General features: G+C 59.9%; 8 protein-coding genes across 8 annotated transcripts; 5 read left to right on the forward strand and 3 right to left on the reverse strand.

The window, feature by feature from the left end:
* Positions 1 to 1230: 1230 nt before the first annotated feature.
* SPBR_04433 (glutathione-dependent formaldehyde-activating gfa) lies at positions 1231 to 1953 on the forward strand (the record flags this gene model as incomplete). The annotated part of the gene is made up of 1 exon (XM_040762716.1): positions 1231 to 1953. The coding sequence occupies one exon, from the start codon at positions 1231 to 1233 to the stop codon at positions 1951 to 1953; it is 723 nt and encodes a 240-aa protein (XP_040621377.1).
* A 273-nt stretch (positions 1954 to 2226) lies between these two features.
* Positions 2227 to 2610, reverse strand: SPBR_09186 (uncharacterized protein; the record flags this gene model as incomplete). The annotated part of the gene is made up of 1 exon (XM_040767312.1): positions 2227 to 2610. The coding sequence occupies one exon, from the start codon at positions 2608 to 2610 to the stop codon at positions 2227 to 2229; it is 384 nt and encodes a 127-aa protein (XP_040621378.1).
* A 2355-nt stretch (positions 2611 to 4965) lies between these two features.
* SPBR_04313 (short chain dehydrogenase reductase) lies at positions 4966 to 6069 on the forward strand (the record flags this gene model as incomplete). Its single annotated transcript, XM_040762596.1, has 1 exon — positions 4966 to 6069. The coding sequence occupies one exon, from the start codon at positions 4966 to 4968 to the stop codon at positions 6067 to 6069; it is 1104 nt and encodes a 367-aa protein (XP_040621379.1).
* A 238-nt stretch (positions 6070 to 6307) lies between these two features.
* SPBR_04395 (uncharacterized protein) lies at positions 6308 to 7168 on the reverse strand (the record flags this gene model as incomplete). The annotated part of the gene is made up of 1 exon (XM_040762678.1): positions 6308 to 7168. One exon carries the CDS (start codon positions 7166 to 7168, stop codon positions 6308 to 6310), a length of 861 nt encoding a protein of 286 aa, XP_040621380.1.
* Positions 7169 to 11117: 3949 nt separating this feature from the next.
* Positions 11118 to 13376, forward strand: SPBR_04126 (uncharacterized protein; the record flags this gene model as incomplete). Its single annotated transcript, XM_040762409.1, has 1 exon — positions 11118 to 13376. The coding sequence occupies one exon, from the start codon at positions 11118 to 11120 to the stop codon at positions 13374 to 13376; it is 2259 nt and encodes a 752-aa protein (XP_040621381.1).
* Positions 13377 to 13995: 619 nt separating this feature from the next.
* SPBR_04398 (NADH dehydrogenase (ubiquinone) Fe-S protein 8) lies at positions 13996 to 14852 on the forward strand (the record flags this gene model as incomplete). The annotated part of the gene is made up of 2 exons (XM_040762681.1): positions 13996 to 14662; positions 14776 to 14852. 2 exons carry the CDS (start codon positions 13996 to 13998, stop codon positions 14850 to 14852), a joined length of 744 nt encoding a protein of 247 aa, XP_040621382.1.
* A 991-nt stretch (positions 14853 to 15843) lies between these two features.
* SPBR_04499 (NADH dehydrogenase (ubiquinone) 1 alpha/beta subcomplex 1) lies at positions 15844 to 16290 on the forward strand (the record flags this gene model as incomplete). The annotated part of the gene is made up of 1 exon (XM_040762782.1): positions 15844 to 16290. The coding sequence occupies one exon, from the start codon at positions 15844 to 15846 to the stop codon at positions 16288 to 16290; it is 447 nt and encodes a 148-aa protein (XP_040621383.1).
* Positions 16291 to 17236: 946 nt separating this feature from the next.
* On the reverse strand, positions 17237 to 19745 carry SPBR_04103 (spindle poison sensitivity protein; the record flags this gene model as incomplete). The annotated part of the gene is made up of 2 exons (XM_040762386.1): positions 17237 to 19452; positions 19535 to 19745. The coding sequence occupies 2 exons, from the start codon at positions 19743 to 19745 to the stop codon at positions 17237 to 17239; spliced, it is 2427 nt and encodes an 808-aa protein (XP_040621384.1).
* Positions 19746 to 21902: the final 2157 nt, after the last annotated feature.

Raw genomic sequence — 21902 nt, forward strand, 5'->3', positions numbered from 1 at the left:
CTTCAGTTGGCTGCCGCTATGTCCACTGCCGTCCTCTACTTGACTCTCGCTTGCTGCCTTTTTGCTCCTTTCATCACGGCAGTCTCTCATTCTTCAGTCTTTCCCTGTCTGCTTTTCACTTTTCATTGTCATTCTTCCCTCTCCCTCTCCCTTCCCCTTCCCGTTGTCCCTGCTCCTTGTCTTTTTTTTGCCATTTCGGTGCTCGTTCTCTCCTCTCCACCTAATTTCTCTGCTTCCGAAGTTTTGCCAGCTCCCTCTTCGCTCGCCATTGCTCAGCGCTCTAGATCGGCAAGGCGGGACGGTCGGCGGCTGCCCAGAGCCGGCACCCCTGTCCATCCGCTGCATAGATTGGCCACTTTAATGCACTAATTGAGCGTGTTAGTGGACGATGTCCAGTGAGTTGAGCGCAAGCACGCCATAAGAGGCACTAAACAATCTCACTGTTACAACCTAATTAAGATACAACAATACAAAAACGGTGTCCGACAGACCAGACCACAAAACAAACCTCGCGACACCGACAGCTCATCTCCACAAAGTCATGCGACTCTTCATCGTGCATGCCATGCCAGTTCCGTAGATTAGGCGACAAAGAGGAGCCGCCGCCTGCTTCTTCCGGTTCCCAGATCCGGCCGCCTTTGTTTTCTCCGTCAGAGGCAAAGACCAGATTCCGTCGCACCAACACAGTGCACAGTGCACAGTGTCACAGCACACCCCACACAGCTCCCCCCACCCAACGCCCCTTCTCGAGTCTGCCCGCCGGCCCGTCAGCCGCGTCGTCCGCTGGCAAGTCTGTCGCCACGCTCTTTGCGCTATCTCCATTGCATCTTGTCTCAATCGAAAGCGCCCTTCAATACGAATCGCTCACACTGCACCAGCCCCAGCCCTCGCGACGCCACATGCCCTGTGGAGTACCAAATTGCACTCCTCCGACATTCAGCCTGTTTGTTCCCTCCGCGCCCACTGCCCACTGCGATTGCGCTGTGACTCTGACGCCGCTTATCTTTACAAAGTATTCCTTTGTCAGCACACAGTTTCTGCTGTTCCGTCATTGTGCCACAGCCCGATACTCCGCTGCATATCCCAGGCTCAGGCCAGGCACAGGCCCAGCCAGATCTTGTCTCCACTCCTGCCTCGACCCATCGTCCGTGCCGACACCACACGGACGTGTACCCCCCGTTTCCACTCTACCCAGCTGGTCCCTGTGCCACGACGCGGCTCGCCTAGCCCATGGACACCGCCGCATCCACCGCCGCATCCACCGCCGCATCCACCACCGCATCCACCGCCGCTGACAACGGCCGCGTCCGCATGACCATGGACGGCATCATGATCTCCCATCCGGGCATCGCCTGGTCCCTGCCGCCCCCGCGCCTGCAGCCTCAGGAGGTGTGCTGCCAGTGCAGCGCCGTCCGCTTCCGCGCGCCCCTGCCCCAGCCGCTGGCCGTCTTCCACTGCCACTGCCGCGAGTGCCGCCGCCAGAGCAGCGCCGCCTACGGCACGTCCGCCGTGTACCCGGCGGCCGGCGTGTTTCCGCTGGACCCCGCGCTGCGGCGCACGCTGAGCGTGTACATCCGGCCGGGCCAGCGGTCGCGCACGGGGCGGGACATGGCATGCTTCTTCTGCACGCGGTGCGGTGCGCGGGTGATGCATCGGTATTTGAAGAGGCGGCGGGGGGCGGGGGACGAAGACGGTGGCGGGTGCGGCGGAGGCGGCGACCAGGTCGGCGAGAAAGACAAAGACACAATGACAACACGTCCGGACGACACCCCGGCCGAGCCGGTCGACCTCGACGACGAGGCCGTCTACGATGGCACCACGGTCACAATCAAGGGCGGCCTCGTCGCCGGCCTCGACTACACCCGCGCCGTGCACATCTACACCGAGCACGCCGTCGTGCCCATCCCCGCGGGCGCGACACAATATCCGGGAACACCGCCAGAGTCACCGTAGGCGGGCGAGGGCCTGCAGGGGTACGAGAAAACGACGAACCAGAGTAAATGAAAGAATTGTCTGAAACAGTTTTGACGTAACGAAGTGAATACAAAAGACGTCCACATCTTGCAAGGTTTGGCGACCACAGGCATGCTGCTGATCGCGATCCCCACCCCCAATGCATCGTGGTTGTTGTCGTCGTTGTGCGGTAGCGGCCACCGGCATGGTAGCGACTGACCAGCACGGCTGCCACAATCTCCCGGCACCGCAGGACCTGCCCTCCACGTCGCACTAATGAGGTCCATGGCCGCCAAAGCCCGGGCCGCCATGAGGGCCACCGGGGCCACCGGGGCCACCAGGACCGCCGGGCCCACGGAAGCCAGGGCCGCCCAGTCCACCTGGTCCGCCGTGGGGACCGCCAGGACCACCATGACCGCCAGGGCCTACCTCCACGTCGCGCTTAGGGGGTCCATGGCCACCAAAGCCCGGGCCGCCGTGGGGACCACCAGGACCACCCGGGCCGCCAGGTCCACCCGGTCCACCGTGGGGGCCGCCAGGACCACCAAATGGCGGCCGGGCGAGGGCGTGTAGGCCCTCCTCCGGGGCGAAAGGGACAGCGAGGATGCCCTGGCCGAGAGCGGCCGCGGCGAGGATGGCGGCGTAAAAGAACTTCATGCTGGACGGTTGTATGGGTCGATGTGCAAAGGTGGCGTTTTCTTGAATGACTCGCGGTATGTAGGATGGTTTGTTGCTCGTGGGAGAGAAAGAAGACGAAATCTCTTTCGACAAGACAGAGGAGGACATGCCGTCTTTTATGGACGACTTACTTCGTCGTCTCCACCGCCCACCCTCTACAGCCGTCGACGACGACGCGCGCTCTTGTGACTACGGGGCCACAACTGCGCATGTGTGCCATCGTGGACGTTTGTCCGAAGCAGCAGTGCGGCCGATAGTGGGACGCACCCCTCGTGACCCTGCTTGTATTGATCGTTGCCACAAGTGTTGATTGCATCTCTCGACGTTGCCTCTATTTTTGGTTTTCGGCGGCCACTTCCATGTGCATCCCCGGGTCCAGATGAGGGACTGTTGCTGTTGCCGGGTCTATCATGCATCGGTCATGCATCGCTCCACGAACGGACTGTGTTTGTACGTAAGAAAAACTGCAGCACGGGTCGGTTCTCGAAAATGGCGACCGTGGACTCTTAATGATTAATCTCGGTGACAACAGGAACATGTAGAGGGGTCAAGTCAACAAACATACAAAGGGACAATAGTACAATATGATCGTCATAACAGAACAAGTACATCTGTAACACACAAAGTCCGGTGTAAAGTGTTTTTGCCCACACGAATCTCCGGCCCAAAGTGACCGGCCGACGTGAGTGCGGGCGGACAAGAAGACAAGCACAGACAAAACCAGAGGGCATGGACGTGGAAGAGGGGGCCGGGTAAAAGCTGCGTTGGCCAGGCGAGGAGAGACCAGGCGGAATCGATTGGAGGAAGAACACAACACCATCGAGGTCGATGCTTCGGCTGTTGACGTCGAGGCAGTGACCAAGGAAAGAACAGGCAAAACAGCGCTGCGGACAAACAGATGGCGTCAGAAGAACAAGAAGTAGGCGAAGCGAGAGATGAGAGGCGAGATGATTGACACGCATGCAAATGTGTACATCGTACGGACAAGAGCCAAAAGGAGATTAAGAGCGGCAAGTGCAAGAAGGCTGCATTCATTCAAGTGAATTCGGCAGCTGGAGACGACCGAGGCAGGAATTGGCCGCGATTGTCATTGTGAATGTTACAAGCCGTAAGGAGTGGATTATTTTTATTTATCGTCATCTCCTTTTAATTTTTTTGTCCTTTTTAATAATTAGGAAAATGGTAAAACTGAACAAATCGTACTATTGCTACGGAAACACCAAAAGCAATTTAATACAACGAAACAGCACCCAAAAGGAAAAGAATCTGCAGGTCATCCGCAAACGACTAGCAAATAAACCAGAGATCCAGAAAATCAGAAAATCAGATGGACATACAAGATTGCCTCCGGTGGAGATGCAATCTCCTGCGACCCTCATCATGTCAGACTGTCTTTTGTCGTGACCTGGTTTCGTCTTTTTTTGTCATCATTTTTGTCATTTTTGTCACATCTCCCGATTCCGAATCTGTCCTCTCCGTCTGCACTGTCCTGGTTCTCTCCCATGTACTCAGCTGCTTCTCATTCCATTCCGCATCGTGAGGTCTGCTTTCCCTCTCGGGCCTCACTTTGCTGCACGTGACAAGGCCGCCCGCCGGAATCTCGTTGACGACCTGACGCCGTGATTCCATGCGATGGACACTCACTCGGACTTAATGGGCGGTCGCTGTCGGTGCTGTTGCATTGGAGACTTTCCTAAAGAGGGTAAGCACTAAAAGCCCAAAAAACAGTGGGCCTACCAGCGGGTAGCGCATAACCTTATTTTTATTGTGCTCCGACTTTCCAGCGCATTCAGGGCATACAGGGCTATCTGGCAGGGCCTTGCGTGGACGGGATGCCCTGTAGCCAGGACACATCGGTCCACCAGCATCGACTCCGTTAAGTCCGCTGTAAAGCCCATCCATCGCCACCAACAGCAGAAAAGTGGAGCTCAGACGACGATCATTGTCCCTTGGCCTGACGGACAACAGCAACACCGACGATTGTCTCAGCGGTGGTCTCAGCGGTGGTCTCAGCGGTGGTCTCAGCGGCTAGCATGTCCGTGACGACAAAGAGACACGCTCATTGGGTGCGATGCTGACAATCTCCAGCTTGTCGCTCCATGTCGGACTGTTGCAAAAGCCCGGCCGAAAAAGACGCAAAAGACGCAAGTGGCTCTATATAAACGAGCAGCGTCTGCTTCAAGAGAAGACGCCAGTCGCCGCAGATTCTTCTTCATCCTCGACCGTTGGACAGCAATCACAACAATCCCATCGACTGTTTCTGCTCTCAGACTTTCACTCAACTTCGACTCGACTTGGACATCCATTAATCGTCCCCCCCCCCAACACACCACCATGGTCGCGCTCAACATTGTCGAGGCCACCAACCGGGCCACGGCCACAGACAAGTCGGCTGGCCGGCCGTATGTTGCCGTGTTCGGCGGCGGCACGGCGGGCATCGGCAGCTATGCGGCGCTGGCGCTGGCGCGCGTGCACGGCGAGGTGGGCGAGGCGGCGAGCCGGGGCCTGCGGGTGTACATCCTGGGGCGGCGGGCGCCGGACGCGCTGCTGGCGGAGCTGCGGGCGGCGTGTCCGTTTGGCACGTACGAGGTGGTGCAGGCCAAGGACCTGGGGCTGCTGCGGGACGTGGACCGCGTGTGCGAGCTGCTGGTGGCGACGGAGACGGGCTACGCCGCCAGAGAAGGCCACGCGCCCAAGATTGATTTGTTGGTGGCGTCGCAGGGCATCATGAGCTTCAGCGGGCGCCAGGACACGGCCGAGGGCCTCGACTGGCCCACGGCCATTGCCTACTACGGGCGCGCGCGGCTCGTGGACCGGCTGCTGCCGCTGCTGACGCAGACGGTGGCGCCGCCGGCCGTCGGCCACGTCGCCTTTGTGCTCAACCCGGGCCTCGAGGGCGACATCGTCGCGGACGACCTGTCCCTGCGCAAGCCCAAGAACTTTACGCTGCGCAACGCCGGCTCCCACCTGTCCGTCTTTGCCACCTTCTATCTAGAAGCCCTGGCCGCCCGCCACCCCGGCACCCTCGCCCTCGTCCACTACTACCCGGCCCTCGTCAAGACGGGCATCACCAAGACCAGCAACCTGGGCTTCTTCACGCGCACCTTGGTCCGCGTCGTCACGCCGCTGTTGCGCCTCGACAGCCTGCCCGAGGCCGAGAGCGGCCAGCGCATCGCCTTTCTGGGCACCACCGCCGTCTACCCGCCGGCCCACGACGCGCCGGGCGTCACCCGCACGCTGCCGGCCGGCACGTCCGTCAGCACGGGCGCCGACGGCACCGTGGGCAGCGGCGCGTACCGCATCAACTACGACGACGAGGTCTTCAAGCACAACGACAAGCTGGCCAAGTATCGCGAGGACGGCACGGCCGAAAAGATTTACGAGCACACGCAGCGGGCGTTTTCGACCATTGCGGCGGGCAACAAGTTTACCGAGTAGATGTTGTGGGGGGGGGGGGGGGGAGTGTGTGTTGCTGGCTGTTCTATTTGATTGTGTTTCTTTTCTCTTTCATTTATAGTTTTACGTTTTTGTTTGTTTTGTTCACGTTCCTCAGAGAGGATGACTTCTGTTCCGAGAATGTCTGTCTTGCATATCGTTGTTATATTAATCTATTACTTGTCGACGTACGCCATTATATTCATACATATCGCCCCCCACGTCTCCACGCGCACGCTCTTCACCGAATAATCTCAATCACGCTCGAGCTGGTGCTCCGGCTCGAGCGGCCACTCCTCTGCCGCCGCCGCCGGCTCGCCTCCACCACGGTGAGCGCCAGAATGCCAAAGCTCGTACCGGCCAGGAGGGCCAGCAGCACCACCAAGGCCATGTCCGGGCCGACGTCGGCGTAGTTTTGTGCATGGGACCCCCGCGCCACCTCGTCGTGGACACTGCGGTTGTACGCCGCGTGCCGCGCCGTCTGGAACCCGGCCAGGATGGCACAGATGACCGACCCGACCGCGAGCACGGCCTCCGCGGCGAGGTCGGCTGCCAGCAGCGCCGCCGACCGCCGTCCGTGGCCGTGCCAGGCCAGCAGCGACAGGCGCGTGAGCTGCCACAGCAGGGCCGCGGCCGCAACGGGGACGGCCACGACCCAGCCGAGACGGTTGTCGAGGGGCGTGCTCGACGGCGGCGTCGGCGTCGGGCCCCGCCGCACCAGCACATACGTGACCGCCCCGACGGCCAGCGCGGCACTCCCGAGACACGCGGAGCACACCCGCAAAAAGCACTCGACGGGGTTGACGTAGTCGGCGCTGAGGTCGCCGTCCGCGTCCCGCCGCGAGAACCGGGAGTGCATCTGCAGACGGGAGCGGACGTGCAGGTCGTGGTCCTGGTCGTCGTGGTCGTGGTGATTCGGGACATGGCTTGGCCGGCTGTAGTTGGCCATGGCTGGGCACTCTTTGAAGACACCGACACGGCGGCTGCCTCGTGGGAGAGCTGCCGGTAGACGCTCCATGTCCTTTTCTTTTTCCTTGGCGGACATGGGCTGGTCATCGAGCCAATGCTCGACCGACTCGACCTGGCTTGGACTGAAGGACATGTGTTGTGGTTGTTATATGGAAGTGCTATAGTGTACTGTAGTGTACTGTAGTCGATGGTCAATGTCAACGGTCAATGGTCAAGGTTGGTTGTAAAGTCACGAGAGCTGTCGAGCTCAGCCTTGCAGCTGCAGCTTGGGTCGGTAGAGGGGGTGGGATAATATATACAGCTCGGCATCTACGCAGGGTGGTAGTAGGCAGGGTCATGGGTAGCAATAGCTGAGGGCGGCAGCGTGGGAACGGGTGGCAAAAGACGGCAAGGAAAATACAAAAAGGCGACCAAGGAACGACAAGGGGCATGTGAGATGCGGCCCGCTCGGGAACGACGACGTTGGACAACGGTCATTGTGACTAGAGTGTGGTCAGATAAGACGTTGAAAAACCCAAAGCATAAAAGAGCTAGCTGAGCTGTTTGACGAGCTCGGCTAGTCCAGGCCCAAGGAGGATGGGCTGTGACCATGACAGTGAATGTGAGGGATGACTTGTGGGGAGACCGGCTGTGAAGGAGAGGGCAGGGGAGACTGGAAGAATAAAAAATAGAAAAGAGTAATGCATAAATGGATATGACACGAGATCGTCTGTGGCGAGGTGGATAACGACGTAGTTTGCCTTCTACGAAGATGACGGGGAGGGTGGTAACTCTGCATCGTATTGTCGTACTGTCGTACTTCTGTACTGTCAGGAACAACGAGGGCCAGGACAGCAAGAACAGACACAACAGCAAGAGAAGAGGGTGGGCATGGAAGCGATCCGGCAGGGTCAGGTCATCCGACTTTTTCTTTTTCTTTTTTTTCTTTCTTTCTTTTTTTTTTTCCTTTCCTGCATGTGCTTGTGTACCAGTAACGGCACACAACACACGCCAAACGTGCAGCAGGCAGAATACAACAAGAGACTCCCGGCTTTTGCCAATGCGGCCATGAGAAGTGGACTTTTGGAGGCTCTCTCACGCTGTCACGGAAGAAGAGGCCACTTCTGCAGGGGTCCCGTCCCCTGGTCTGACGCAGAATCCAGGGCAACTTTCTGGGCACACTGCGTTTTGCATAAACGTCGTGGCGACTGAGACAGCTGACCGATAGGCCCATCTGGGCCGAGGGCAAAATCGAATTAGCGAGTGGGAAAGTAAATTTTGCTGCTACGGAGTCGGCTGGCGGTTTCACGACTGCGCGTAATTGGGCACCAGTCGACGTCATAATTGAGAGTTGGGAGTTGGGGGGGAAAAAGCGAGGAGGACAGCAAGCAGGCCAAGATGAAACGCAGCGCTTGGGATCACAGCGTGACAAGGGCGACAGAAGAATCGAGGGACGTCGAGGACAACGACAAGCAATAAAACGGTGTCGACAGAATGGTTGACAAAAAAACATGAGCATCTTACCAAAGTCTGTCGACATGACTCAATGTAAGCGGCGACAACCGACTGAAATTCATGCGTCCTTGCCTCGATGCCTCTTTGCGGTGCAGGTATTCTTATGCAAGGGCCTGTGGAGCTGGGCCTGGCCAGACTTGGCTTCGTCCCAGACCGGTCGAACAACCGACAGCCAGCTACCGACAGGGCTGAATAGTAGCTCGTGCGCGCAGGCGGCGAGTCCCCGTCTCGTATTTGGCTGTGGTCTTGCGACAGACGTGAGGCAGCCTGGAATGAAGTGCAATGTTGTCTTTGTGGATAGTCGACGAATTTTTGTCGTTTCTTTTTCATCGTTGTGATGATATGGAATGTCTAGACGGCGGTAGTGTGATTGGATTCGCTGTCGATGTTATATGGTATCTTCGCTCTGAATAACAACACGAGATAACTGTCAAACAGGCGATGATCGACTATCGTGGTCCACGGAAGCATACGATCGAGAAGATACTGGAAGGCGAGGGAAAAGGAGACCACACCAGAACAAGGCAGAACATGTCGACGTACATGCAGAATGGCTCATGAAACACACAAACAAGCCAGGCAGAAACACAGAAACCAAGAAGTGGCAGGTCCATGATCGACAACGCATTTATGTGAACTGTGACGGGATACAAGTCCGGGGCGAAAAGATGATGGGATATATTCACATCCATTACGTTATGGCACGGTCAATAATCAAATCACATATCATGACGATGATCGGCGGGATTCTCGTGATGGACATGATGTAGGATGTTCTTGGAGACAAATACGGCGATGCGTCGTATTGCATTGCGCGGCGCAATTGTCACAACGTAATACGAGATGCACATATCAAGGGAGGTATGGCTATGTTTAGCCTGACGTGGTGATATGTCGCTCGCCTGCGCTGCGCACGAGAAGGCTGTGCAAGCTGTTGGCCTTTGTTTCTGTCATCTATACAGGGCACGGCTTATACGACGCAAACAAGAAGCACAAGAAGAGGTAGAATGAATAGAAGGAGGAGCCAGAAGCAGAATAGAAAACTATGAAGACGGGATGGTGATGTGGCAGGCGTACCAGTCGTCATTGCAGCAAGGCTGTGTACGGTATCGCAAATGGCAAAGAACAGTATAAAAACTAAACGAAATACGGTATCTTACCGTAGGAACAATCCGTCGAGAGTGAGAACGGCCGTCCAAAGGTACGATGCAAGAAAACGACATTGTCAAGGCCGGGCTGTCAGATGCCCTGAGATGCCCTGAGATGCCCTGTCAGATGTCTACGACGCTTGTCAGCCACCTAAGATTACAGCGACCCTCGGCAGGCCACGCAACGGTCGTATTAATAGAAACAAGTGAAGTGAATCAAAGCAAAGAGGCCAGCAAAATACTATGCGAATGATGACACTCTGCGTTCTGAGAAGAGTAAATAAGCCGACCACAAAAGTACGCAAGAGGCATCCAACAGCTGTGCTTGGCTGCAATCCGCCACTATTCCCCCACTGTTCCGCCACTGTTCCAGCCCGACATGCAGCACTGCAGCCACTAAGGCCACTAAATGGAAGTCCCACACGTGCCACAGCATCCACCAACGGACGCTAGAACACATAGGCTCAGGGGCCCTGTGGCCCGAACAGGCTGCAGCGAAATGCCTTCTTTTGTCCCATTGATCTGATGACCTCTCCCTTGCACAGCCCCGCCCGGCTGGTTCCTGGTGCTGCCCTGGCGGCCTTCTAAAAAAGGACACCACTAGAGCCATGACGACGCTTTTCTGGCTTGGTGTTCTTGGAGGGCATAGTCCCTGAACCGCGAGACTGCCTAAAGAACGCCCCTGAAGTGGAGACTGGCGGAGTGGGCTGCGATGGCGGGGAACCAGCAGGCGTAACAACCAGCTGGGAGGAAAGCTGAAGGTAAGATTAGGAAATGAGGCAAACTAAGAACAATCGAGACGACAACAAAACGAGAGCTGCCGAGCTGCCTGGACGAGGCACAGGTGGCGCCAGACGACGGAGAGACGACACAGAGAATAGAGGACAGCAAACAAACAATGTGTCCAACGGACAAGGACAGAACGGACAGAAATAGACACTCCGAGCTGAAGCTGCAGCTCCACAATCTTGGCTTCGACTGCGATCCTCTGCAGAGGACGGACAACTGGAAAAAGGACCGTGGAACCCAGCTGCATAGGCAAGAGCTTTCCCTTTTGTTCTCGTCGCATCCTTGTAGTCGACACACACTCGCCATGCACCCGACGCCTGTTGCCAGACGGTGTCTCTAGCTGAGCACACTGGAATTGAGAAGTCGACATAGACGACAGACTGTCGACACACCACTCACCACATCTGTCTGCCCAATCAGCATGCACGTCCGCCTTTTGTTCTCGTTCTCGTGAACACGTCTGTCCCGCCTCCTGACCGCTACAAACGGCAGCATCGTCCGTGACCACCGCATCGTCCTACGATCTACAAGAGCGATCTACGAGAGCGATCACGATACGACACGATACGACACGACACGATTCGATACGACGCAGCCTTACACAGCCGCTACACAGTCCTACACAGCACAGCCTGCCTGCCACGCCCGGCCATGCGCGACGACCGCGTCGAGGCCGGCTCCCTCGCCGACCTCAACCTCTTGGCCGCCAACCCGCCGCGCTACCCCGTCAACCCGACCGACGAGCCGCGCGAGCCCTTGACGCTGTACATCTCCCGCGTGCCCGGCACCCGCGACGTCATCCTGTCGACGCTCAAGCCGCAGCGCAAGAATGTGACGAGCGAAGACGTGGCCAATGCACTGTACTATGTCCATCTCGATCTGCCGTCGGACGGGCTGTTGGTGGCGCCGCAGACGGTGGCAGCAGCTGCAGCTGCCGGCCCGACAGCACCGACCGTAGCACGAAAACCGGTGCCGTCTCCGGCGCCACGTCCGGCGCCGCGGCCGACACCCGCCGACATCCCTGCGGTCGTCGTCCCCCCGACCAGCACAGCGCCCCCTGAGGCGCCGCCGGCACCACCGCCACACCGCGAACTGGTGTCGCCACGAGCGCCGATGCCATGGGTGCCGCCTGGCTTTCGGCTGGACGAAGGGCACAGCTTCGACGCTGCCCCGCCTGCATCTGCCCACGATACCCTTCCATCACAGCAGCAACAACAACAGCAGCAACCGCCGCCGGCAGTGCAGCCGTTCCCGGCAACGTCCACACTGCCTATACGGTCGCGACCATTGCCGGGGCGGACTGTCCCGGGGAACAGCAGCAGCAATGGACCCCCACCCGTCGGGCCGCCGCAAGGCACACCAGGCACCTCACCGGCCATACCGCGCAAGCCAGTCGGCCCTCGACCGGACAGCTTCGACGCCAGCGGCGGTGGCGTCCCGCTACGGCCGCACGACAAGGTTCTGCCGCAGGTGCCAGCCGCCCAAGCGCAACCGCGCAGCAGCCAGCAACAACCCCCGCCCGCACCCTCCCGCATACAATCCAGCACCCCAAGTAACTTTGTGCCCTTCCAGCTCACCCTCATCCGCCGCGACCCCTCGACTAGCCACCAGTGGAACATTGGCAAGATTGCGTCCGTGCAGGCGGTGGACGCGCCGGACGACGATCCGGCGGCCGCGTCCTCCGAGTCCACCCCCACTCCCCCGCCGCCCAAGGAGCAGCCGTCCATCCGCATCCGCCTCGAGACGTCTGGGTACGCCAAGTTCCGCGGCGACGACGGCGACACGGCCTTTGCGCGCCACGTGGTCATGGCCTACACGAAGAGCTGGACCGCGGGCCTTCGCAACGCCTTGAAACGGCCGTCGCACAGCCACGCGCGGTCGTCGTCGGCCGACGGCGCGGCGGCTTTTGGAGGCGGTGTCGGTCCGACCGGATACGGCCCCGACGACCTCGAACCGCCCCGCCGCTTCTTGCGTCCGCGGAACCACTCGCTGGTCGCCACGGCCGACGCACCGGCCAACCCCCGCCGCAGCATCGACTCGGGCGGCGGCCGCCGCCACCGGTCCACGTCCCCGTCCAAGTCCGCCGCCGCCCCCGCCGCCCTCATCACGCGCCCCGGCCCCGGCCTCAAACCCAAGGGCTACTCCTTCACCAGCCCCTGGGACGGCCGCTGCGATTTCCGCACCGGCAACGGCGGCCGCAGTCTCAAGTGTCGCCACATCCTGCACCCGGCTGCCACCGACGGGACGACGGGCGGCGGCGGCGGTGGCGTTGCTGGGTACAACCCGCTGGTGATTGCCCAGAGCTTCCGCGACGGGCCGGGCCAGGGGCTGGCGGCCGTGGCGGCGGCGACGTCGAGCGTCGTCGGGGGCGGTGCGGACGGCGGCGGGCGCGCGCGCGCGTCCTCTCTGACGTCTGCCCTGACGGGCGCCGTCGCCGTCAGCGAGCTGCGGTTCAACCTGCCACGCGGCGAGCTGATGCGGCGGCCGCGGGCGGGCCGGGACGACTCGGAGGAGGGGGCGCCCGAGCGCGCGCGCGAAGGTCGGGGAGGAGACCGAAGCGGCGGCGGCGGCGCCCGCGCTGACCAGCTGTACGGCCGCTTCCAGGACCATCTGCACCACTGGCAGCAGCAGCACGCCCGGCGCCGGGGCTCGTCCACCGCCGAAGACGCTGAAGACGCCGAAGACGACGACGACGACGACGACGACGACGTTGACCTCGGCGATGGCGACCACAACGAAGACGACGAGCTGGACTTGCGCCTGGGGCGCGAAAAGGCCGGCGGCGGCAACCGCGGCAAGCGCGCCAAGCTGGGCAAGCTCATTGTCTACGACGACGGCTTCAAGATGCTGGATCTGGTCGTCGCGGCGAACATGGGTGTGTGGTGGGTGTCGTGGGAGCGGAGCTTTTAGCTTTTGATGCGCCGTCTTTCTGGCCAAGTACGTAACGTGGGCGTTACATGATAGTAAGAGTATAGAGCGCGGAAAGCGTTGGGCGTTTGCGATGTACATGGCATTTACAAGAACAACTACGAATGGATTTTGGTTACGATTGGAGACGTTCTCCTTATTCCGTACTTTGAGATCTGCACATTTGTTGCGTTGAAGCTCGTCTTGCAGTGGAGTGCGTCACAGCTTCACGTGACCAAACGTCAATGACCCACTTTCACATTATCCTCCAATCACACTCCTCTAAAAGTCATCCACGGTGCTTGTCCCTGTGTTTTGTGGGCACCTTTGGTCTCGTTGGCTGTTTGCTTCCCGCAGAAAGCGGCAAAAGCGTTTTTTTGACATCGCTCTGGAGAACCGCCTGTTTTGGTGCAGCGCCCTCGTCCGACACCGACCCCCGATGACACGACTGTCATCTGCGCACCGTTGACTTGCACTCTTTGATCGCTCCTGTGTTCTCAATTGGCTCTTACTGCACCCGTCTCCTCGATTGGCGACCCTCGACGGCCACAGGTTGAGCCATTCATCTCCATCCGATCCGACCACCTTCTCTCCTCTCATCCATCACACATATCCCTCCGTCATGCTCGCGACACAAGTTGCCCGCCGGGCCATGCCCCTGTCCGGGTCCGGCCGGTTGGCCGCTTCGCCCATTGCCGCTGCGGTCGCTGCTGCTGCTGCCGCCCAGCCCTCCGCGACCCCATTGTCCGCTCGTCTCGCCGCCGCGGCCGCGCTCACCGCGAACAACGCGTCCCGGAGGCGGGCCTACGCCACGCCGTCCAAGAGCCTCCCCAAGGGCTTCCGCATCACCCCGCGGCCCGAGTGGGACCAGGAGAAGGAGGGCACCATGGACAAGGTGGGCAAGTACTTCTTGCTGCTCGAAATGTTCCGCGGCATGTACGTGCTCATGGAGCAGTTCTTCCGGCCGCCCTACACCATTTTTTATCCCTTTGAGAAGGGCCCCATCAGCCCGCGCTTCCGCGGCGAGCACGCCCTGCGCCGCTACCCCTCGGGCGAGGAGCGCTGCATCGCCTGCAAGCTGTGCGAGGCCATCTGCCCGGCGCAGGCGATTACGATCGAGGCCGAGGAGCGTGCCGACGGGTCCCGCCGGACGAGCCGCTACGACATTGACATGACCAAGTGCATCTACTGCGGCTTCTGCCAGGAGTCGTGTCCCGTGGACGCGATTGTCGAGTCGCCGAATGCCGAGTACAGCACGGAGACGCGCGAGGAGCTGCTGTACAACAAGGGTACGTGCTTTCCGGCGGACAGTTCCGGCATTGGCTGACATGGGGCCCCATGTGAAGTGACGGACGCACATCCGTCACGTACGCTACTGTTGATCTTCATGCTGACGTGCTAGAAAAACTTCTGTCCAACGGCGACAAGTGGGAGCCCGAGCTGGCCGCGGCCATCCGTGCCGACTCTCCCTACCGGTAATGGACGAAGGTTTGATGGAGAGGTCAGCCGCAATGGGACGTGACCAACAGCCGAGACGACAGAGAGGCCGTACGGAACAGGAAACTGAGAAAACCCAACACGCTAAAGGAGCTCATAACGGAGCTCGAGTGGAGGTCCGCACCGCATAGAATGTCGACGCAGAGGGCGGGACGCTTGTATATACACATCTGCTGTCTTTTTCAATTTCGCTTGCCTTTCTTTTGTCTGCATCTACCATTCTAGCAATTCACATACATTGATCCAACCATGCTGCTGTGAATTGTTCTTTAATGGCTCTTATCCGTTGTTGCGTTGATGTCCTGCCATTTGTTATCCACCACTGATCTCCCGCAAGGCTCACTTGACCTTGTCGCGTAAAAGTTCAACTCCCAATTCCAAAACACCTCAACCTTGTCTACATATGTCTGTTTTCGCCTGCCAGCTGTCTTTCTGAATCCCGAGCTGTCTCTCCGCCTTTGTCCCCTCTCGACTTGCACGTGACCTACCATCCCACCAAAACGGCTCGGAGCTAAATACCACTGCCTCTGATTGGCCCAATGGGTCCAACTGCCCGGCCCGGGAATTGAGCGCAAAGCTGTGCTCTTTCTTGCTTTGTCTACGAAAAATTGGCAAAAGCCCCAACGCCAACACGTCGTCACCGTCACCACCACCACAACTCCCACCACCACACCCTCCACCCTCGCTCCGACTTTGTGTCTCGATCTGCTCCGACGTTGTTTTCCGGCAGACCATTTGTGAGCAGTCCCTTTTGTGTCGCGATACCAGATCGGCCATGTGTCCATGCGTGGGCTGGGCCGATGGCCGACCGATCCCTCGCCGTCCCCCGTTGGCCGACATCCGTTGCAGCACTGATGCATCTCTCGTGACCAGTGAACGTGTGAACGTGTGAACGTGGCTAACATTGTTCCCCTGACAGACATACGCGTCTTTTTGTCTTCGCCCCCGCCCTCCACCGTCTCTTTCTCTCACAATGTTCCGTGCCTCCGTTGCCCGTGCGGCCGCCGTCGCCGTCGCCGCGCCCCGTGTCGCCGTCGCTGCTGTCGGCCGCGTCGCTGTCCAGCGCACCGTTCTGTCGTCGACGCCCCTCCGGTTAGCCGCCGGCGCGCCCCGCCCGGCCGTCGCCGTCGCCGTCGCCCCCCTCCGCTTCTACTCGGCGGCCGCCGGCCTCAACAAGGAGGAGGTTGAGGGCCGCATCGTCAGCCTGCTGCAGGGCTTCGACAAGGTCAACGACGCCAGCAACATCAAGGCGACGTCGCACTTTGCCAACGACCTGGGCCTCGACTCGCTGGACACGGTGGAGGTGGTGATGGCGATCGAGGAGGAGTTTAGCATTGAGATCCCGGACAAGGACGCCGACTCGCTGCACAGCGTCGACAAGGCCGTCGAGTACATTCTGAACCAGCCGGATGCCCACTAAGGCACGCATCAAGACAGTCGTCGTGACCAACCCTCCCATCTCTCTGTCTCTCTCTGTCTGCCTTTCTCTCTCCACGACCTTTGTATCCCACCCCCGCTTATATTTTTGTACCATAGAAAACAAAGGGATTGGAGGTGCAGAAGAATATTACAAAAAAATACAAATCGCATTACAATTTACAAATCAGTCGTCAAGAACGATGTGATGGTGCACAAGAAATGAATGGAAACTGCAACCGATTGATTGGACAGCCGATGGAAGCCGGGCTTGAGACTGCAGATGTGTGTTGCTTGAGTAGAACATGGTCACATGAACGACTATGTTGTGTCGTCGGGATGAAGCCCCGTGCAGATACATAGTAACAGCACCCTAATTGCAGTGTGTTGCGTGATAATCTGATGAAACAGTACTTGACATAGTACAGTCGTTGAGGCGGCTGACATCGGTTGAAAAGTAATTACTGTGTAGCACTGCAGTGGAAATCATAATGTGGCTCAATATATAACAGCAAAACTGAACGTGAACAAGTACGCCGTAGTAGATGACAACACTATATACATGATGCAGCAATGGTGGATGCAGTTCGAAACAGGTGCAACGATGTAGATGCAGAAAACGCGGAAAATGGAGGACAGGGCCATGAACATCATCGAATCCGATACATGATACAAAACAAACACAGTCGAAACAGTTCTTTTCCAGCACACACAAGGCAATCAAACCAACCATTACCCGAATGACCCTTTTTGAACACGCATTTTAAATGACCACTCAACCGTATTTCTCGTCCACTTTGTCGGCCACGGCCGGAACGTGTGCAAGCGGCTGTCGTCTCTCCAATATATAAGCTCCCAAATGTAACCATGACCGCTACTGTATGCAAGTGAACGAGAGACGCAAAAGTACCACGCAAAAGGACGCACGGCCGCCACAACGACGAGCACGACTAGCGACTGGTCGCTTCACCGCCCTTGGCGGGGCCGCCCGTGCCCCCTTTGACAATGTTGGCGTAGCCCCAGAGGCTGTTGGTGGCGGGCGTGGCGGCGGATGGGGACGTGGGACCGCCTGTGGATGCCGCCGCGACGGCCGCCGTGCCGTTCTTCAGCTTGCTGTCGTCGGCCACCTCCATGTCAAAGAGGAACGACGGGTCTTCTTCGTCAATGGGCGCCGGGAAACGACCGCCTCCGCCGCCGCCGCCGCCGCCGCTGCTGCTGCCGATGATGCCGGCCGCCGCGGCCTGCGTCACAGCGGCCTGGCTCAGCGACGCGCTCGGGTTGCGTGCCGCCGCCGCGGGGCGCAGCCGGGACGGCGTGCTGGACGAGGACGTGGAGGAGGGGCGCGGCGGCGCGTTCTGTCCGGAGACCGCCGTCGAATCGTCATTGTTATCGCCATCGTCCTCGTCCTCGCCCTCCAGCCGCGTCCGCTGCAGCTGCTGCGACAGGACGGACATGGACGTGCGGTCGCCGCCACCAGCGCCGCTACCAAATCCAAAACCGCTACCGCCCCCGCGGCCGCCCAGCGAGCCCGACAGGCTGTGCCCAAATTCGCTGCCGCCGCCGCCGTTGATCGACGACGTGCTGCCGCCGTGCACGTCGGCGGAGTGGCGGCCGCTGCCGCTGCCGCCGCCCGCGAGGCTGTTCCGCAGCGGACTGCCCACGTGGCCAAACGCCGAGGCGGCGTGCTTCATGGACCGGCCGACGCTGCCGGGCTCAAAGTCGTCGTCCACGGGGCCCCCTGCACCACCAGCGCCGTAGGACGACGCCGGCAGGGGCAGAGGCGCGCCGCTGCTGCGCTGGCGCTGCTGCAGCCAGGGGCTCCAGCGGCTGGGGCTGCTGCCGGCCACGCCGACGCCGCCCCCGGCCGGGCTGCCAAACTTGGTGGCGCTGGCCGACGGCGTGGGTGTGTCACTGTGGTTTTGGTTGTTGTGGTTGTTGCTGCCCCCCTCCAGTGCATGCCCGCTCGGCTCCGTCAGGCGAAGGGAGCCGCGCCGGGCCTTCTCCTGCGGCGTCAGCACCTCGTTGGCCAGGTTGGCGGGCACGTAGTCCTCCTCGAGGAACCAAAACTCCGTGTCCCAGTCGCGGTCGACCTTGGGCACGCTGCTGCTCAGCAGGCGGGGCTTGGCGTAGCGCGTCGAGCTCGAGTGCAGGATGCGCTTGCCGCCAAAGTCGTCGAGCGCGGCGCCGTTGAGCAGCGACGCCGTCTTGGGGTGGTGGGCGGCCGTACCGGTACCAGGAGTACCGGTAGCGGCGGCGGCGGCGGCAAGGTGGTGCGAGCTGTGCTGGTGAGAGCCGTGCTGCTGCGCGGGCAGCAGGCTGGACGGCGAGAGGTGATCGCCAAAGGCCGACGTGTGCAGCATCTTGAGCGTCTCCGAGGTGCGCTCGTCCTTGGCGTTGTGGAGCGACGGCGTGGGCGACTCGAGCCCAAACTTGGACGGGACCGACGACGGCCAGGGCCCGTAGCGCGCCGCGTGGGAGATGCCGTTGGAGTCAAAGGACGCGGGCAGCGGGGCGTCCATGACCGACAGGACATTGGCGTTCATGGGGGACAGGCCGAGGAGGCTGCGGTGCTGCTGTTGCGGCGTCTGGCCGCCTTGCTGCGCCTGTCGCAGCGCTTGGCCGAGCGAGCTCGTGCCGTTGCCGGCGAGCGCATGCAACTCGTCAAAGCCGGCGCCCCCGGCGCCGGGCGGCGAGCCGTAGGCCGAGGTGGGGTTGGAGGCGTAGCTGGCGTCGGCGGCATGGACGTCGTAGCGGTCGTCTGACGGAGGCTGGGGCTGAGGCTGGGGCTGCGGCTGCGGCGATGCCTGGGACAGGGGCTGGCTCGACGCATTCAAGAACGAGTTGGTGAGGGCGCTGTTGGACGGCTGCATGTAGGCAGCCGGGTTGACGCGGTGGCCGAGGCCGGGCAGGTGGCTGTTCTGGCCCGGACCGTGCGCGTGGTTGACGGGCGCGGTGCCGATGATGACGCCATTTTTGCTGTAGGTGACGCGGCGGCCGTCGGGCAGCAGATGCATGTTGGCGCACTTGGGGCCGAACTTGCAGTTGCCCTTGGCAAAGTACTTGCAGACGGTCTCGATGGCGGTGCCAATGTCGTGGCTAAAGGGGCACGAGTTGCCGGCCTGGCAGGCGCCCTGGCGGAAGAACTTGCAGGGCACGTGGGAGGTGTCTGACGCGTTAGTCGAGAGGACGAGACAGATGGAGCGGAAGAGCGGGACATTCCCCATTCCCGTCGTCCCGCGCAGACTTACTCGGTGGACTCCGCGGCCCGTCAAAGCGGGCCTGTGCGCCGGGCATCGGACTGGTGGCGTCGTGCGGCCCCTGGCCTTGTCCTTGCTGCGATCCTTGCTGTCCTGGCTGTCCTGGCTGCCCTTGCTGTCCTTGCTGTTGTGGTCCGGGGTGGCCGTTCTGGGCCCCGATCGACAGGCTGCCCGACCGCGCGTGGCGGAAGTCGGGCTGCATGGCGGAGGGTAATGAATGGGGAGAGGAAGCGAGGACAGGAGAGGGAGAGAGAGGGAGGGAGAGAGCAAGGACCGCCGATTGATATCGTCTCGTCGTCAATCGATGCGAATTGGACAAAATCGCGGGGACGCGGGGTCGGCGTGGAACAACGGGCGAGGGAGGGGGCAATGCCGTATGTCGTCTGTGTGTGCCGTCGTGTAATGGACTGTGTGTGTGTGTGTCGAGTCGTGGGTGTGAGGGAGACAGAGTGTGTCGCGCAAAGGAAACTGTTGTGCGAGAGAAACAGAGGCTGAAGTCCACGGCCAGACTGGAGACCGGGCGACGAATGGATGGATGCAGGCGGTGGCCCGGTGTCTGACTGATTTCGGAGGGCGGGATTTCCCTACAGGCGTTGTTCGGCAAGGAACCACCCACTGGCAGGCCTTTCTAGTGCTCTTTGTTTCTCTGCCAGGGCCTATAGGGCATTGTTTTTGTTTGATTGTTGATTTTTTCTGCCAGTGGATGCTAGCGGAGGCTAGTGGGTTTGTCTACCAACGACTGCACTGTTACGACAGCGAGCCTAGCAATCGTCTGTAGGCGGTCAACAGCAATTGGTGCGAAGAGAGGGAACGACAGGCGGTGACGAGCGGCGGGGGAACCTTTTGTGCCGAGTCACAGTGGAGGAAAGACGTGCTCGGGCGGCTGAAAGAGGGGTTTATTAGGTGGGTATTAGGCTTGTTGCGCTAGTTCTAGGCCCAGGGCGGCCGTGCTCTAGCGTTCGCTTGTCCTCCCTTCCGGGGCACGATCGGGCGATAAGCACTGATAAGCCGCTGCCTACTGTAACCCCAGTTGTCGTGCACTAACGCCGGGGCGCTGCAGAGTGGAAATGGCACAGTGGAAGCAGCACAGCTACGACAGCAATGTCGCGCGGACGAGCCGACAGGAAACGGTTTTGTGAGAGACGCGGCGAGTCAGAGAAGATCGCCGTTTCAGTCGATATGGCGATGTGCTCTGCTCGTGGATGTGGCTGTCGCTGTTTGCTTGTAGTTGAGAGGCAGTATGACCTTGCCCACCATGTCCACGCGGATAGCTCGAATGCAGCTCTGTGTCTCGGGGCCAGCGAAGCAAGGCAAGGGAGGCGACCAAGGAGGGGAGGGCAATCCGAGCTCCAGAGAATCCAGAAACAGGATAAATATAGCTCGGGAGGTGTGGGCAGGGGGAGGCGTGCAAGTATGTCTTGCATAAAATGGCAAGTCGTCACGATAAACGAGTATGATGCGGATGGGGGGCGATGCGAGAACGGTCTATGGCGAAAACGCAGCAGGAAATGAGTCGCAAAATGGCGTACGACAAACGACAAGCAAGGAGAGATACGGGAGACGCGGGAACGGCGGCAGATGGCAGACGGCAGACGGAACGTGGGGGATGCGATAATGAACGACCGGGGGCTGGGGTAAAGGCAAAGACAAACCGGGGGCAGTTGGTATTAGTTTTCTGGTTTGGCAGAAGGCAGAGCACGCAAGGCAGCGGTTGAAAGTGGACGCGCGGACCGGGTATCAGGCACAGTATCAGTGAGAGGGGGTGAGAAAGGAGAGGGAGAAGAAGCAGGGCGGTAGAAAGGAGAACTACGTAGACGAACGGAAACAAAAAAGAGGAGGGAAGCCACTTTAAAAAGAAACGACATGCGAGATGCAAGTGTACGGCGCGGCCGACGATAAAATAGACAAAGGACTAGATGTTGAAGAAATAATAAAAAAGCCAAGAGGCCGAAGAGGCGAACGTCGAGGAGAGAGCGCCGCACGATGGTCCTCTGAGTCAGTGATGTTCAAATCGTGCCTTTTTGCACGCCGACCTTGTTTGTCCCCGACACAACCGTTGCCCGAATCCATCACGCGGCGCAAAGGAGACGGCGGCGTGCAGGGCAAACGAAGAAAGGGAGGGTGGCCACGACAACCGACACGAGGCCACAGGTCGGAGGCGACACCAGAAATACTGTGTTTGTAAAAGACAACGACATAGTGAGAGGTCCAGAGTCAGTAGATCACCAGGCCAGGAAGCCCAGGCAGGCCAGATGGCCAGTAGCCTCTCAGCATGGCATGTGAGACAAGCAGCAGGGTCAAACAAGACAAATACCGGCGAGGGTGGGGGTTGCCGGGGAAAACGAAGGGCGTAAATAAA

The sequence above is a fragment of the Sporothrix brasiliensis genome, assembly GCF_000820605.1.
Source record: "Sporothrix brasiliensis 5110 chromosome Unknown Cont16, whole genome shotgun sequence".
NCBI classification, from domain to species: Eukaryota; Fungi; Ascomycota; class Sordariomycetes; order Ophiostomatales; family Ophiostomataceae; genus Sporothrix; species Sporothrix brasiliensis.